The 17,417-nt window shown below is 32.8% G+C and overlaps 1 protein-coding gene across 4 annotated transcripts in view; it reads left to right on the forward strand.

The window, feature by feature from the left end:
• The window catches only part of mon2 (Mon2 homolog, regulator of endosome-to-Golgi trafficking), a 195,224-nt gene that overhangs the window by 38,036 nt on the left and 139,771 nt on the right, over window positions 1-17,417 (forward strand). For all 4 annotated transcript variants that reach the window (XM_075362346.1, XM_075362343.1, XM_075362344.1 and 1 more), the window contains 2 exons: window positions 9,601-9,840; window positions 14,480-14,605. In XM_075362346.1, coding sequence (XP_075218461.1) covers window positions 9,601-9,840; window positions 14,480-14,605 — 366 coding nt within the window. The remainder of the gene's footprint in view (window positions 1-9,600; window positions 9,841-14,479; window positions 14,606-17,417) is intronic.

Below are 17,417 nucleotides of genomic sequence, written 5' to 3' on the forward strand. Positions count from 1 at the left end.
ACTAATAAAGCAAAATGTGCAGGTGCCCCGTCCTGCTGCAACTGTACTTGTTACATGAGATCATTTATTGAAGCTGTTGTATTAACCATGCCTCCAACATCTCTAAATAAGTTTGTACATTCACTGGCCCATAAAAAAAATAAGGACCCAACAAATGACGAGCTGTTAATCCAGCCCATATCATGACATGCGGTAGATTTCTTTTCAACTCTGTTGTGTAATAAGGATTTTATTTTGCCCAAAGTAACACATTTTTGCCTTGCGAACTGTGCGATAGATTGCACATTTGTCAGTAAAAAGCATCTTTCCACGATGCACTGCAGTGGGAAATTTTTCTAATAAAGCTCGGCAGGATGCAGCGTGATGTTCCCATCTGCATCTGCAATGAACATCAGATGGATGACATGGCCCAACTTTCAGGTTCTTTTTCATATGGTCTTGCATTGTCATTTGCGGTATACAAAGTTCAGCTGACTGTTTACCAATTTCATTGGTTCAGACTGTTTTCATTGGGGGTTGTTCAAACTACAACAGCAGCACATCTTTCTAACCGTGTTAACTTTTGTCCACTCCACAGTCTATCTTTAACACTGCCTAATTCAAACACACATTTTTCCTAAGCCAACATTGTTGCTTTCCATGGGGCAGCTTATTAAAGCGTTGCCGAAACATATTGCTAATTAGCTTCATTGTTTGATTCATATGTTGTTGTTCATGAACCCATATACTTGTCATTAACTGCTCCTTGATGCTGTAACTACTCATGTCAGCACAACTGTCTTTTACTCAGAGTGTGTGACGTTGCAAAAAACTGTTGCCAACCAACTCCAACAAAAATACAGTATGTTATGAACACATATCCTAACTCATATTTTTTGTTAACTTAAGGGTTATGTGACTTCCCGACCACTCTGTATACACACGTGCACTCATACACACACACACAATGAAAGTTCTCCTGAGACTTTCATAACCTATTCTACTCATGAAAATAATGGAAAAAGTTAATATAAACATATGACCCAAAGTGCTTCATTTGCTAGTTACAACTAGTGAAAAATTTCACTGAGATTTCAGCTACCCTGGAAATGAGGTTGTACTGAAAGTTTTAGGACATTAATTAAGGGGAAGAATTAGTAATTTCTTATGGTTTTTGACCTGAAAAATTGAATAAAATAGGTCCCAGAACTGTATCTGCTTTTGAGAAATCAAGGGTGAAAATCAATAGATTGGGGTAGAAAACCCTGTTTTTTATGTTTGATGTATAATAACTTTGTTAAATAAGTAATAAACATAAAAAACTTTTAAACAGAACTTGTAGGGAATTTAATTCTGAACAAAATGGTGTAAGATAAGTTGAATAGAACTAAGAAAAGTTAGAAAAAATTGAATTTTATTTAGAAAAACATTACTACATTTTCAGAAAAGTATTTATTTAATGTAAATAAAACCAAATTCTTTTTTGATGATGTGAAAAATTTGTAAAAACAAAATTTGCTGTTAAAATATTATTGCTCTTAAATATAATTGCTGTTAAAAGACTAGAAATTACACAACAATTATAAAATAAAAATAAATAAATAAAAATTACTTACGTGATAATTTTTTTATTAAAGCAGTAATACAATAAATTATTGGATAAATTATTATTTCAAAGTTGGCGATAAAATAACAACTGCTGATCAACAATGTGCAATACTGTATTAGTATTTAAATCATTCTGTTACATACATTAAGTATATCGGGTACTGAGAACTGTGCTGTTGTTAGCGAAGTTTTTCTGTGAATTTTAGTTTGATGTTGAACTTATTTACAACAGAGGAATACGGGATATGGTATTCATTTTGGGGGTGTGTTATGGTAATGCTACAGGTGCTGCATGGAATATGAAATACGTTTTCCGAATTGCAGGATTCCAGATTCTAAAACAATTAGTGCAACTTTTTGCAATCTTCAGGAGACAGGTTCATTACGTAGTATTCGTACCAGCTATGAATAATCTATTCAACATGACGCTGTTATTGATGAAATTATTATCGATGCATTTCACGCAGTCCAGGTGTCAGTACATGACATCTTTCTAAGTGGATCAAAATTTTGCATTTAATGGTTTGTAGGATACTTAAACAAAAGAAGTTTTATCTTTATCCCAAACAGCCAGTTCAACACCTAGACCCAGGAGACAGAATGCTTCTCTTGGAGTTCTGCAACTGGTGAAATACAAATTGACAACTCTTCAAGCATGTTTTGTTTACAGACAACGAAAATTTCACTCAAGATGGGATCAGCAATTTATGTAATGAGCATACATGGGCAGAAGTAAATCCTCATGAAACTGTAAAAGGCAGTTTTCAACAACAATTTAGTACGGTGCAGCCTTCTTCACAATCGGCTGTTTGGAGTGTTCATATTACCTGGCCGTTTAAATGCTGAGGTCTACTAGCACTTTCTTCAGGAAGAATTTCTGCAGTTGTTTAAAGATGTTCCTCTAGCGCTGAGACATAAAGTATACTTCCAGCATGATGGCGTGCCTTCCCACTTCTCTTGTGCTGTTTGACTCACTTAAATCTTCATTTCCCTGAGAAGTGGATCAGTCATGGAGGTCCATATTCCTGTCCACCAAGATTGCCTGATCTAACACCTTTAGATTTTTGCATCTGGGAATGCATAAAAATATTGTATTCAAAACAAAAATGCATTCTTGTGAGGAATTAATTATCCACTATGGATGTGGCTAAGCAACGTAAGGACAGCCCTGAAGAACTAAAAAGAGCAACAGAAGCAGTAAAGACATTTGCCAAGAAATTTGTTGAAAATGGCAGGCATATTTTTGAACATTTATTATAAACTGGTACATACAATGCACTTTGGTCTAGTGTATAATTTCTTAATAAAATATAGCCTTTTTTTAACTTTCTTTGTTTTATTCAACTTATCTTATACCATTTTCTTCAGAATTAAATTCTCTACAAGTTTTGTTTATAAGTTTTATATGTTTATTACCCAATTGATAAAGTTATTTATTGTACATCATACATAAAAAACAGGATTTTTACCCCAAACTATTGGTTTTCACCCCACATTTCTCAAAAACTACTTTAGATACAGTTCTGGGACCTATTTTATTTGATTTTTCAGGTCAAAAACCATACAAAGTTACTAATTTTACCACTTAATTAACATCCTAAAAATTTAAGTACAACTTCATTTCACTGGGTGGCTGAAATTTGAGCAAAAGTTTTCAAGTTGCAAATTTTTTAACTTGCAAACGAAGTATTTTAGAACATATGTTTATATGAACTTTTTCCAATATTTTTACGAGTAGAATAGGTTATGAAAGTCTCCAAAGAATTTTGTGATACACTCTTTTTTTATATATATATTTATATAATGGGTACAGTTAGTATGGTTTAATTTCAGAGAGGGCGCAGAAAGCAGGGCTAAGTGTTTCGCAAGCCAAAATTCTAATGGATCGTTTTCTGACCTATATTTAAATGAATTTTTTTCTTATTTTTGGTTATAGACTCATCTCTGAGAGATTGCTGTGTGGTTTGGAATTACCTATATTTAAATATATGTCAAAAGTAAAGGCTGCTTAAGCAAAAGAAAAAAGACCTAGACAAAAACTGGCTCAATATTTTTACTACTTTTTATATCAGAGAAAAAGTTTTTCCTAAAGTACCTTTACATATACAAGGGCTATGCTTAAAGTAAAAGGGTCCTTTTGTATTAATAAATTTTTGGTTTTAAAAATCTATCATAGGACACCTTTATAGTTCTACAAAACAGTGGCATAATGTTTGATGGTAACTGAGTTTGATTGAATTTGTTTTCCTTTAAAAAACTTGAATGATACTTCTGTATTATATTTCATTCAAATTTATGTAAGATCCACAATTCATCACCATATTTGAGTAATAATTGTGGGAAAAAAATTGATGCCATCATTGGTGTTTTTACCCATCATTAAAGAACAATAATCATGAAATATCAATTTTCTTAAATTTTTATGTCACTTTTAATGAGTTTATCCATTTGAACATAGGTCTCCTAATCCTCTGTTCATCGTGAATATTTGTGCTGTCTTTCCTAAACTCATACCAGTGTCCTACCTTTCCTTCACTTGCTGCTGTAGATCAATAAATTTCCGACAAATCATTTTACGTTTAGAAATTAAACTGAATTTCACAAATGGGAGTATTGCTTACTGTCATATTCATTATTACACGCTGTAACATAAAAGCAAATAACATAATGCTGACCGAATAATCTGCAGCCAATGAGCCAGTTGAAACTGCTGGTTTTTAATGATTTGATTCAGTGTTGCCAAATACTTTTTATTTGCAATTGGCTCTTACTAGATAAGGGTGTTATTTGTGGTGAGCTTGTGTCTTGTATATACATAAATAAATGTTGTGAAATATTTGTGGCATTGACTTCTTGCTTTTTCATGATTTAATTCAGTATTTGTTGCCTATATTTTTTCGTTATTGGCTGATTGGGATTCAAACCCATGACTTACAGATGAAAGGCTGATAGAATACTTACTAATGCTACGCTACACTCTGCCACAGAGATACAACTGGTCATTAGTAGATGTGCATGGCATTTTGTAGTATGTGTGCGTGCACGTGCGTGTATAAATATTAACTGAATAATTTTTTTATTCTAATTGGTATGTAATAATAAAATACATTACACAGATCACATCATTAAAATAAATTTTAATTTTATTTTTGTCTTCAGTCATTCAACTGGTTTGATGCAGCTCTCCAAGATTTCTTATCTAGTGCCAGTTGTTTAATTTTGGTATACTCCCCTACATCCTACATCCCTAACAATTTTTTTTACATATTCCAAACGTTGCCTTCCTGCACAATTTTTTCCTAACTACCTGTCCCTCCAATATCAAAGGAAAATTCCAGAATGCCTTAAGATGTAGCCTGTAAATTTGTCTCTTCTTTTAGCTATATTTTACCAAATGCTTGTTTCTTCATTAATTTTACATGAGACATATTCATTTCTCATTTTATCCATCCATCTGATTTTTAACATTCTCCTATAGCACACATTTCAAAAGCTTCTAATCTTTTAATCTCAGGTACTCCAATCGTTCAAGTTTCACTTCCATATAAAAACATATACTTTCAAAAATGGTGTTTAAATTAATTTTTGATGTAAGCAAATTATATTTCTGACTGTAAGTTTGTTTTGCCTGTGCTATTCGGCATTTTATATTGCTCCTGCTTCATTTATCTTTAATAATTCTACTTCCCAAATAACAAAATTCTCCTACCTCCATAATCTTTTTTCATTGTATTTTTATATTTATTGGTCCATCTATTTTATTACTGCTACATTTCATTACTTTCGTTTTGTTCTTGTTTATTTTCATGCGGTAGTTCTTGCATATGACTTCATCCATGCCATTCATTGTTTCTTCTAAATCTTTTTTACTCTCAGCTAGAATTACTATATCATCAGCAAATCTAGTATGTTTATCTTTTCACCTTGCACTGTTACTCCGGATGTAAAGATTAAAAAGTAACGAGATAGGGAACATTCTTGTGTGACTCCCTTTTTTATTATTGCTTCTTTCTGGTGCTCTTCGATTATTACTGTTGCAGTAAATTATAATTATAAAAACATAAACTATACGATGAAAAATAGACTTAATAATTCTTTATTAGTAGAAGTCAGTAATTATTTAAAATTTAGACAGATAAAATAATGTAGAGACATTAAATATAAAAAATTATTACAAAACAAATTCAAAATTCAGAAAGTGTCATTGAAAATTATTTTGAGCATAAATTTGTGTTTAGCATTTATTTCCATATTTAAAAACTTTCTTAATTAGTATTATGAGGGTAAGTCAATTATTATCCGCAATTTAGTTATATTTTTGTTTATGTTGGTAGTACTGTCGTGTTGCGTAGATGACGCATGCGTGGTTTAACTGTTGTTATGTCTGTGCAGGTTTGTTCCATTATCGCTGCCCTGCCATTAACCATGGCTGCTCAGCTTTCTGTTTGCACCAAAGAAGAGCAATGTTCAGTGATCCGTTTTTTGTGGTCAGAAGATGTATCAGAGGCCGAAATTCATACAAAAATTTTGGTACAGTACGGGAACAGTTGCCGCAATGGAGTGTCTATGAATGGATTGAGAAATCCAAAATGGTCGCACAAGTGATATGCACGACGAAGGAGCCAGACGACCGGTTACCACCACAAATGAGGAAAACATTGAGCGTGCACGTGACATGGTTTTCTTAGACAGATGAGTAACTATTGATGAAATGGCACATCATCTGCAAATAAGTCACGGTTTGGCCTACGAAATCATCCACAACAGACTTGGGTTTCAAGTCTGTGCAAGATGGGTCCCAAAACAACTCACACAGTCGCATAAACAAACGCGCTTGGACATCTGCCAAAAACATTTGGATCGCTATGATAACGAACGGGACATTTTCTTAGACAGAATCATCACTGGTGACGAAACATGGATCCATCATTATGAGCCAGAGAGTAAACGGCAGAGTATGGAATGGAAACATCCAAATTCACCCTGCAAAAAAAAGTTCAAGACCCAACCATCCGCAGGAAAACTGATGCTTACGGTTTTTTGGGACTCACAAGGCCCAGTACTAGAACATTATGAGGAAAGGGGCATGACAATAAATAGTGCGCGTTACAGTGAGATGCTTACTACCAAGCTGAAGCAAATGCCGAGGACTGCTGTCGAAAGGTGTTGTGTTGTTGCACGACAATGCCCGTCCACATACTGCTGCCCACACTGCTGAAACGCTCCAGAAATTCAACTTTGAAGAACTGGCTCATCCTCCATATAGTCCTGATCTTGCCCTTTCTTTCTGACTACCATTTGTTTGGTCCACTCAAAGAGGCATTAAGGGGCCATTGATTTACCTTGGACAAAACAGTAAAAGAAGCGGTGCATTCCCGGCTCAGCTCAACTGCAAACCTTCTTTTATGAGGGCATCAGGAATCTTGTGCAACGATGGACCAAGTGCGCTGAAATGCACGGGACTATGTTGAAAAATGATGTACATGTAAGTTTCCTATTTGTATTGCAATCAAATTTATAACTACATTGCGGATAATAATTGACTTACCCTTGTATTTAAAAATTCATTGATAGTAATATTGTTTCTGCAAAAGAAAATCTTTTAATTAAATTTTTTTTTAATGGTTGGAACATTTTTTAAATGGTGGTAAGTTATTAAAAATAGCAATATATAAATAAATATTATATGATCACATGAACTATTTGTGGCATTGACTCTTACAAGTAATATTGACTACAGCTGAGAATGTTTTGGCAAATTTCTCTTGCAACCAAAAGTTTTTTTTCTTCTCATCATGAGTATTGAATATTAATATTGATATTTCACTTTTTTAGTTATAGTTACATGTTTTGAATATATTTTGTTACTTTAATATAGTACATAACCATTTCTGATTCTTTTGTTGCTCACAGTATTTGTGGATGATTATAAATCCTTATTGATATCTTAGTTGCCTGAAGAAATAATTTAATATTATTTATAACCTTGCACAGCAGTGTGATTTTTAAATTACTTTTACTTACTGGCAACTCTTCTGCTGTATCTTGCTGATTTGTGTTGTGTGGCAAGCATAATGTTTTGTATAAATAGTATGTTGAAACTTGCATCTGATTGTACTGGTATTCAGTTTTTCATGTCCCATACTTTCAGATACTTATAGCTTCATAGTTGTTACATATTAACTTAAAAATTTATTTTCACTGTTTTGTTATTATTTTAATTTTATAAGTTGGGGAAAATTATAAATTGTTTAATACTTGAGCAATTTTTGAATTCCATTTATATCAGTAGTGTTATAATCATCACTACTTATTTTATGAGTTCTTAGTTTCACTATCATATAATTCATCTGTAATTTCTCAAATATTTTAATTTCTTTTTTGTTTGAAAAGGACTGACATAATGTGAGGCAGTGGAACCTGTTTTAGTTGGTACTGCTTCTTGCTTTCTGAAAATGGAATAGATGGAATAATTCTGTGACAGTGTAGTATAATAATAAAATGTATTACCGCCACAGATTATATTGGAACTTAAGAAAATCAAAGTATTTACAGACAGTATAATATTTAATGCAGATAGTGTCAGTAGATATGAAAGAAAGGAACCTTCTTTTGCCTTTTGATGTCAAGGGCATCAAAATTGTTTGGTATCGAATACTTTTACAGTACCTGTTATCTTTATGCAGATTACTAGTTTTATCGTTTTAGATATTTTTACTATGAGACAGTAATTTGCTTATTTGCATACCGCTTATATTGTGCTTATAAGGAAAATTTTTAGATTAAGTAAGTTATGTTAGGTGATTGTTCCTCTGAATGATACTTTTGCTGTTTTTTCTGTTTTGCATTTTTCTTGTAAAAAAAATTAACATTAATTTGGCTGCTGTATCAGATTGTTAAAAATTGATTGATTTTGTATGTATTTTTAATGGGTAAATTATATAATAATATTGTGTAGCATTTGTTGTAGAAAAAATTATTTTTGTAATAGATAGTTGCATATATATGTTAAATGTTTTTATTTATTTTATAGTTCTTACCATAGTTGTATTAGTATCTATTTGAACAGTTATGGTAAGGATCTTATCTTCAGCCATAATGTTTAGAATAGTAAATCTGTTTTTTTAACATTATTTAAACTGAAATTTTAAAATAACTTTAAAGGATTCGGTTAATTAATGAATTATATTTATTGAAGTATGTGTCATGAAAGAAAAAACTTGAGCTATTAAAAGTTTTATTTTGTTTTAGTCTTAGTTGTAATGTATTTGAAGAGAACCTGTAGAAATTTCAGAAATTATACATAGTGAATATCATTTTTTTCTTCTATTCCTGATAGTACACAATTTTAGTGTACAACATGTTTGTTAAGAAAATATGTATAATTAGTGTTAGGTATGTTTAATAAGAGATTCATTTTCTTCATTTGTTTTTCTTTGTTTTAAAAACCTTTTACAGTAGTTTGTTCCAACATGGCTACTACTTTTAAAAAAATGTTATGTCTGATCTCAGTGAATGTGTTGTATCTTTTTTTAACATAATACAACTGTACATATAAGTTTTATAATTTGTTCAGTTACAAGATTGAAAAGGATTTTAAAGAAAAAAGTATTTTTTATTAAAATTAGAAATTTTAATTGTTTTTTTTAGAAAATAGTACAGCCACTTTACAATTATATACATTGTAACAGCCATGCTGATAGTTCCTTTTCTGTATACTTACTTTTTTAAATATACTTAAAATATTAAAACTACTTCTGAGGAAACGGGAAAAACAGGTAAATTTTTATTTGCAATACTCTGTAATTCCTCACAGGGTTTGTTTTAGTAAACTTTACTTTGCAACAGTAATGTAGAAAAGAAGTTTAGATATGATATAAAATTCAGTTCTTTCCATCAAGTAAATATATATATATATATATATATTAGTAATTATTAATAGTATTGTGCTATAATTTATTAGTATGCTCTGCATTATTCTATTTTAATAATCTTATCTGATTGTTGTTTTAGAATCTTGTTCTTTGTTTTCGGCTACATTTTACCAAAGATTCCACAACAATTAATACAGCTGGTGCAACAGTTCGGCAACTTATTTCTTTGGTATTTGAACGTGTTATTGCAGAAGATGAACACTTTAAAAATAATGATACTCCAGATCAACAAGTTAATTTAGAAGATTTAAAAATACCAAGCAATGTGGCCCCTAAAGGTTTAAGACCCTGTGCTGGTGATGCATACCTCATGTTTCAGGTAATATTTGTCACTCATAGTATTGATGAAAATTGTAATAAACAGCTGAATTAATTGTTCCTTCAATACCTGTTATATCTATTAGGAAAACTGCAGTCAAAATTCCAAAAAATATTTTATATAAAACTGTTGAAAATGTTATTTCAATTTTATTCCCCTTGAAATCTTTTCTGTAATAATCTCCATTTAGTAAAACACCAATTACTGTTACTACAAGAGAAGTGAAGGAATCTCCATTTGAAGTAATAAAAAAGATTTCAACGAAACCTGCAATTACAAATACGCCTATGCGTTATTGAAATGTATTCAAATTTTAGACTTATGTGATTATAGAAAAATATTTAAATTTTGAATAAATAAAATTTAATATCTTTTCAGAATTAAAAAAATAATCTCAGTTCTATTATTATTATTACTGTGCAAAATAATCAAAAGTAAAAAAAAACATTGGTTTGTGTGGAACTACGTTTCGCACAAGATTTGAGCGTGACAACGTTATTGAACTACTAGCTGCAGGGTGTGCCTATGGCACAGTTCCGTAGCTAGGTCCTCCGAGCGGGTTGCACGGACGGGCGACTTCTAGGAATGGTATTATTAGGTGTCCAAAATTGATTACCTCTTGAGTAAAACTTTGATGAAAATTGATCAAGGAAAAGTGAAAAAAATAGCAGCAAATCTTTCCAATTAAATTTGGTTTAGATCAGTTTAGGCATCTTTTAAAGATCGCACACACTCAACATTTTCATTAAGATCTATAATATCCATATGTAAATTCACTCAATACGAGAGCTGGAAGCTTAAATATAAATTAAATTTATTTATTTATTAGTTATATATTATATCCATTTTACGAAACAAATTATCGTAATATGAAACTAACCTTCCTTGACACAGTAACAAAAGAGAAGTTAGCTTCAAAATCAATAAATCGCTAAGGAGGAAATATAGGATTCAAAATTCTTCTAATTTTGACCATTATTGTTTCTTCTAATTTTGACCTTTATTGTTTACCATTTGATTTGACTCACGTGTTTTGCCTATATGTATGTTTAGTTGTAATTACAAGGCAAAAAAAAAATCATGTTTACGATTCTAAATGAAAGCAAGCCCTCATTATTTTTATCCTTCAAAAGAATAAATAATGAAAAAATATAAAAGTAAAGTAATTGAATAATGAAAAGTATAAATAATGAGGATTTTAAACCCTCATTATTTATACTTTTGTTATTTTCTATTGTGTTTTATTTATTATTATTATTATTATTAGGGTATTAGTGAATCCATAGTATTTTCAGTATCGATTTATTTGTAACGAGAATAGTTGTTTTAAGATCTGCTACGATATTGAATGAATGGATTACGATAGTAAAATTTATTAATTTATTTTGCAATTATTGTTACTGTTGTTATTTATTGTTTATAAATATTTAAGAAAAATGTTTATGATTTTTTGACAGGCAGTTTGTTCAACCATGTAAATATGTTCTTTCTTTTTTCTCATATTTGCTGGTGTTACTTCTTCTTACTTATTGTTTATAAACTGTAATGTCGCAAAAAAAAAAAAAACTTGTTATCCTTATGAAGTAAACACATGTTTTTTGAGAAACTGGCGTTGGGCAAGATGAAAATACCAATTAATTAAATTCATCCATGATTTGGATGTTTTAAAAAATTACTTGTTTAAACAAACAAATTGAATCGAAGTGATTGTTTAATTAGCTAATGAAACATGTTAATATTCCACTTTTCATTTCATTTAATAATAATAATAATAATTAATATTAATAATTTTTGCAAGTTTAAATTGAATGATTTGTTCAAAAATAATTATGAACAATTTGTTATAGAAATAAACTTTTATCAAATCAATGTTGATAAAGTGTCAATTTAAAACGATGAAATTGAAATCATAAATCAAATTCATGAAATTGCTGTTTTTGGAAAGCCCGCCAAAACCTGCTTGACATGATAGTATATTCCATTGCACGACGGTTCGGCTCGGCTCGGCTCAGGCGGAATGGGACAATTTTTCGTGCGTTCTAGATTTTTTGTGCAGTTGTGTAAATTGTTATGTCTGTTAGAAATTAGTTCACTCTAACAGTTTTGTTAAAATAGAATTTGTTGTTCTTGTGTAATCCCTTAGAAACAGAAAAACAAATGCAAATCAAGATAATGGATAAATGTAATTATACAGATAATTGGCACAGATAATAATATAGATAAGTTTTCCGTGAAATAAATAACATGAAAATAAATTTCATTTCATATTTGTTCTGGTTAAATTTGTACTACTGAACTTCTCTTGCATTTGTTAACTGATCACACTTACAGTTTCACATTTGGTTGGATTTTTCTTCACACATTTTAAATGCTCAAGAAAACAGAAAAATCATATGTACAGTCACAAAACTTGGTTCAGTCTGATAAAACAATAGGGAACTTCCTGAATTTGTGTTGTTAGTGAGAGAGGTCACCTGCACTAACATTATGAAAAAAATATTTTCAACTTTGCAGATAACGTGTATGTTTATTCAGCAAGTTTTTTAAATATCTTAAATCTCTGTTAACGATTATTTTATTTCTGTGATCAACAGAACTCAGACATTTTGTATTGAATTTAAAAAGTTGGGTTCTCCAACAAAATAATTAAAATTAAAGTTCAGAGTTGCCAATCCTAATTGATCATGGAAGTTTTAGCCGGTACAAAAAATAAACTTACTATTTTAGCTATGTCATAAACGCTGTTTCCAGAGACACCTTTGACATCACCGTTTAATCACTGTCAAAGAGATACTTTCATCATATCACAGTTTTTATGTTGTGCGTGATTAGTGATGCTGTACTCACAGGGGACTACCAGAATTTGCTCAAGGAGAACAAACTCAGTGACAAATCTTAGGCTTAAAAAGGAGTAAGTCATATAAAAGTGAAGCATCTAAAATTTAGCTGCTTAAAGACAAATTGGACATGAAGCAATGTGATGACAGGAGCAGGTCATATCAGAGGGAAGGGAGACCACATGTTTATTCTGTAGTGTTGTTGGCTTCCAAAATCTCTGCAGGGAAAGAGACGTCCCTTTCATTGCACTTCTCCTTATTCCTAATATGAAGATAAACAGCTAGGAGCTGCTATTTTAAAACAGAAAGTTTTATGAAAAATTTTATACATATATTGTTCACCTAATATGAAGAAAAGTTTTGTAAATTAAAAAAATATATAAAAAAACGCATTTGACCCAGTAATATTGTTACAAGTAAACAAAGTGTCAAAAAATGAGTTAAAATAGAACCTTACTTTGTAAAAATAAAGTTGTAATTTTATATGAAAATTATTAGCATATAGATTGGTAAGTATTACTAGTAAATTATTCATTAAATATGTATGAGATCTACTGTTAACAAAACTAGTAATTAGTAGATTTTTTAAAGCTAAAATAAAATGAACAAAACATATACATTATGATTAACAAGGATGAAAACTTTTTATCCTCGATTCACATCAACTCAATTCTGATTTGTTTGTCATTCAAAAGCTGAAGCACAAATGTGGTTTCTGTGTAGCTCTTGTCTGAACTTTGTGTAATAATTTCATGGTGTACAGTTTTTGAAATATTTGCTTCTTCAGCTGCCTTGAAAGCAGTTCAGTGATGGTTAGAATGAATGAATTTCTTAACTTTTGTTACAATTTCATCGGTTTGGATTTCAATATTCGACCTGAATGAGGATCATCAGTTTAAATTTGGCCACCTTTGAAATGTGTGTACCCTCAAATATGTTTGAGCCCGGCTTTAAGCCTCATCCCTGTATATCGTTTGTAACATTTTAACTGTTTCTATGAAGGATTTTTCCGGTTTAACCAAAATGTTACTATGAATTTTTCTCATTTTAAATTGTGCCATTCAATCTTTATTGCATTTTTATTGACATAAACAGGTATTGTATATTGACTAAACAAAATATTACATATGGTTTTCACTGGATTGCTACCCGATATTGCTGCTAGGTTGCAATATATTGCATATTCCATTAGTAGCGCTATGTGATGCATATTTAAAAAGTTTGGCAATTTTATAGACAAACCTTGTACATTCATACAATTAATGTCATTGATTAAGTATAATCAATTTGAGTGCAAATAGCAAGCTATATATTTATCTATTATGACTTGATTTAAAATTTATTGATTATAGCTGATGAATCATAAATGACCACAAGTATTTGACTTTACTAGATATATTTAAGTTCATAATAATTTAGAAGTGAAAGTGAGATTAGAATTAAATCACTGTTAGTAAATTTATAAAACATCATTGGGATAACTCCTGTAATGCTTTGAGAGTAAGAAAAAGTTAATGTCAAGTTAAGTTGATCAATCCAATTTAAAAACATCTTACTTAATTTGAACCTTATTCTTCTGAGATAAATATTAGATTTGGGCTTTATAATAGAGCATATATAATTTCAGGAAGTGTATATTTGTGTGCATGCATGCATCGTGTTTTTTTTCTAAATGAAAAATCTATATTTATTGTGCTTAGATTCTTGTGTTGCACAATAAAAGAATGTGTAAGTAACAAAATAATTGTAATCCTCATTAATTTATCGTGTTTTTAATTATACATTTATATTATATGATTTAGGATTTAGTACAACTGGTTAATGCTGATCAGCCATATTGGTTAATAGGAATGACAGAAATGACAAGAACATTTGGTTTAGAGCTTCTAGAATCAGTTTTAACAAATTTTATTTCAGTATTTTTCCAGGTAATATAACTAATTAAAACCTTTATCACTTTTTTATTATTAAATTAAAAATATTCCATTGAATGAACATGTTAAAATATTTCTTGTGTATTATACAGGGGTGGTTCAGAAAGTAACCTCTGTTTGCCTGTAAATAAAAGACTTATGTTGATAAAAATATTTTATACATGTACAATTTAAAACTACAGCTTTTAACTATTTTTCAACATGGTCACCATTTAAATTCAAGCATTTATCATAGCATTTCACTAATTTACAGATATCTTCATAAAATTCAGCTGCCAGGGTATTTTTATCCAACTTTTCGTGGCATTTTGAAGTTTGTTGTTGTCATCGAAGTGTTGTGACGCAAGCCATGTAAGTGAAGAGATGAAAATTACTGCACCAAGTCCAGGCTGTAAGGGGGATGATCAAAAATGTCAAATGTCCCATTGGAATTAATTCAGAGTTCTTGAGCACTGTGAGGACAAGTGTTATCATCCAAAAACATAACACTGGATGACACATACCGCAACATTTGTTCTGAATGACTTGCCTAAGTTTCTTCAAAGTTTCGCAGTAGATAGCTGAAGTAATTGTTGTACCACTTTCCGTAAAATCGACTAGAACTCATTTGGCATCCCAAAAAAACTAGTCATAACCTTCCCCGCTGACAAAGTTTGGCAGGCTTTCTTTGGCTTTCATGGAGAACTGGTATCACCCCAAGATATTGACTTATTTAGGTGTTGGCCACCCAAGTTTCAACCCCAGTCACAGTTCTTTTTAAAGACTTTCTCCTTCTCTGTCATAGTGTGAAAGGAAGTCTAAGGCAGGACTGTTCATTTGGTTTGGTGGATCTCTGTGAGCATTTTTGTACTCACTGAGCACAGAACTTCTGGTAGTCTAATTTATCGGGTACAACCTTGTACAAAAAATTTGTGGGCTTGTTCGGAAAGTTCAGAGATTGTGAATCATTAATTTTCATGCACTTTTTCATCAGTTTCACTGATAAAGATCATCACTCCCAACAGAAGGCCTACCATTCTTCTCTTCTTCATAAATATTTGTTCTTCCATTTTTTAAAAATTGGATCCATTGCCATACTACACCGTCACTTATAACATTTGGGCCATACACAGTACACAACTGATGGTGGATGTCTGCAGCCGAAACATTTTGAGCCCAAAGAAATCTTATGACTAAATCATCATGCTGGAGGTGGTAAATGAGCAGCAGGCGAAGAGGCTGCTGGAGGCCGACGTTCTGAAAAAGATCAGGCTGAAGGCTCAGTTGCTGGCTGAGCGGCGGCCACAAATATTGGTATATGATTTACCAAGGGCAATGAGGGCAGAGGAGCCCGAAATCCTCAAGGCAATACACAGCCAAAATCCAACATTAGATATCGCTGCCAAGGACTTTCTCAAGGGAACCAGGATGGTCTGGCAATTGGAGCAGAGAGAGGCCTCAAACAGCCACTGGGTAGTTGAGACCTTGCCTAAAATCTAGCAGGTCTTGGTGGTGGCTGGTAGTCAGATGTTCCTTGGGTGAACTTCATGCAGGGTCATTGACCATACAGAAGTACCCTGGTGCTTCAAATGTCAAGGCTTTGGTCACACCTCTCTCCACTGTAGATCACAGTCAGAGATGTGGTCATTGCACCCTTGCAGGGCTCAGGGCAGTTAATTGCCCTAGTAAGACCACGCCTGCAAATTGTGCTCCTTGTGCCTTGGTGAAAGGCTTTGATTCCAGACACCGGGTCGGGGGCAAACAATGCAGTTTGCACAACATAGCCCAGGAAATGATCATCCATAATATGGCATATGGCGATGCCTGAATTGGGGGAAGCATTCGAGGACAGTCGTCACCATATTGAATGCTTGCGCCTGGGGCAGTGAAGCATGCACCTTTCCCGGGCGGCCACCAATGAAGTCATGAGGATCCTTGAGGAGTATGACCTCAAGGTCCTCTTGGTCCAAGAGCTGTACACGGTCAGGAATAGGGTGATCGGCTTCCACGGGGTTGATGTTATTCATTCTCGTGGGGAACGGCTGCTCTCTGCAATTATGGTCGGCTCAGTCTTGCTGGGTTGCTTCTGGATGCCTCAGTTTTTAGATGATCAATTCACCATCATGTGAGTCATGAGGGATATGCTCAATGTTGTACTGGTGTTGTCTATCCAAGTGTCGGAAACACTGGATAGACAAGACTAGACAACTTGGATAGAGTATCAATTACCTGTGGCGAAGTTGGGGTGGATTCTGAACAGACCCCTGCGCATCAGAGTGCTAGTTGCTCTTGACGCTAATGTCAAGTCTGCCGCCTGGGGTTCACCACTCACTGACCCCAGAGGTGCTGCTCTCAGACAGTTCGTTGAAGCCAGGAACCTCTACTTGCTTAACAAGGCAGAACAACCTCCGGCTTTCTCTTCTGAACTGGGGGAAAGTTACATCGACGTCACCTTGGTGACGTGCGATCTGCTAGGTGTACAAGTAATTGGACTGTTTAGCACGAGGCCAGTGTGAGTGATCATAGGCTTCTAACCTATGAGATCGCTTATGGTGGCGGTCCAAGAGCTCCAGATTTGGGATATTATAACCTAAGGGGCCTGGATCAAGACTGGCTATGGCGCAAGTGTGCGGCTGCCTTACAGGGATTGGAATAGTACATGGTGCACAGGGAGGCGGTAGAAATGATGGCTGAACAATTTAGCCAGGCCGTTAAGACTGGCTGCAATAGGGTCCTATGGGGGCCTTGGCCAATGGACGGACCCTTAGGAAGTGGCAAGTCCACTGATCGGAAAGTGCCTTGAGCCGTCATGACCGCTGCTTCTGGG

This window comes from Lycorma delicatula, chromosome 4 (genome assembly GCF_047948215.1).
Source record: "Lycorma delicatula isolate Av1 chromosome 4, ASM4794821v1, whole genome shotgun sequence".
Taxonomy (NCBI): Eukaryota; Metazoa; Arthropoda; class Insecta; order Hemiptera; family Fulgoridae; genus Lycorma; species Lycorma delicatula.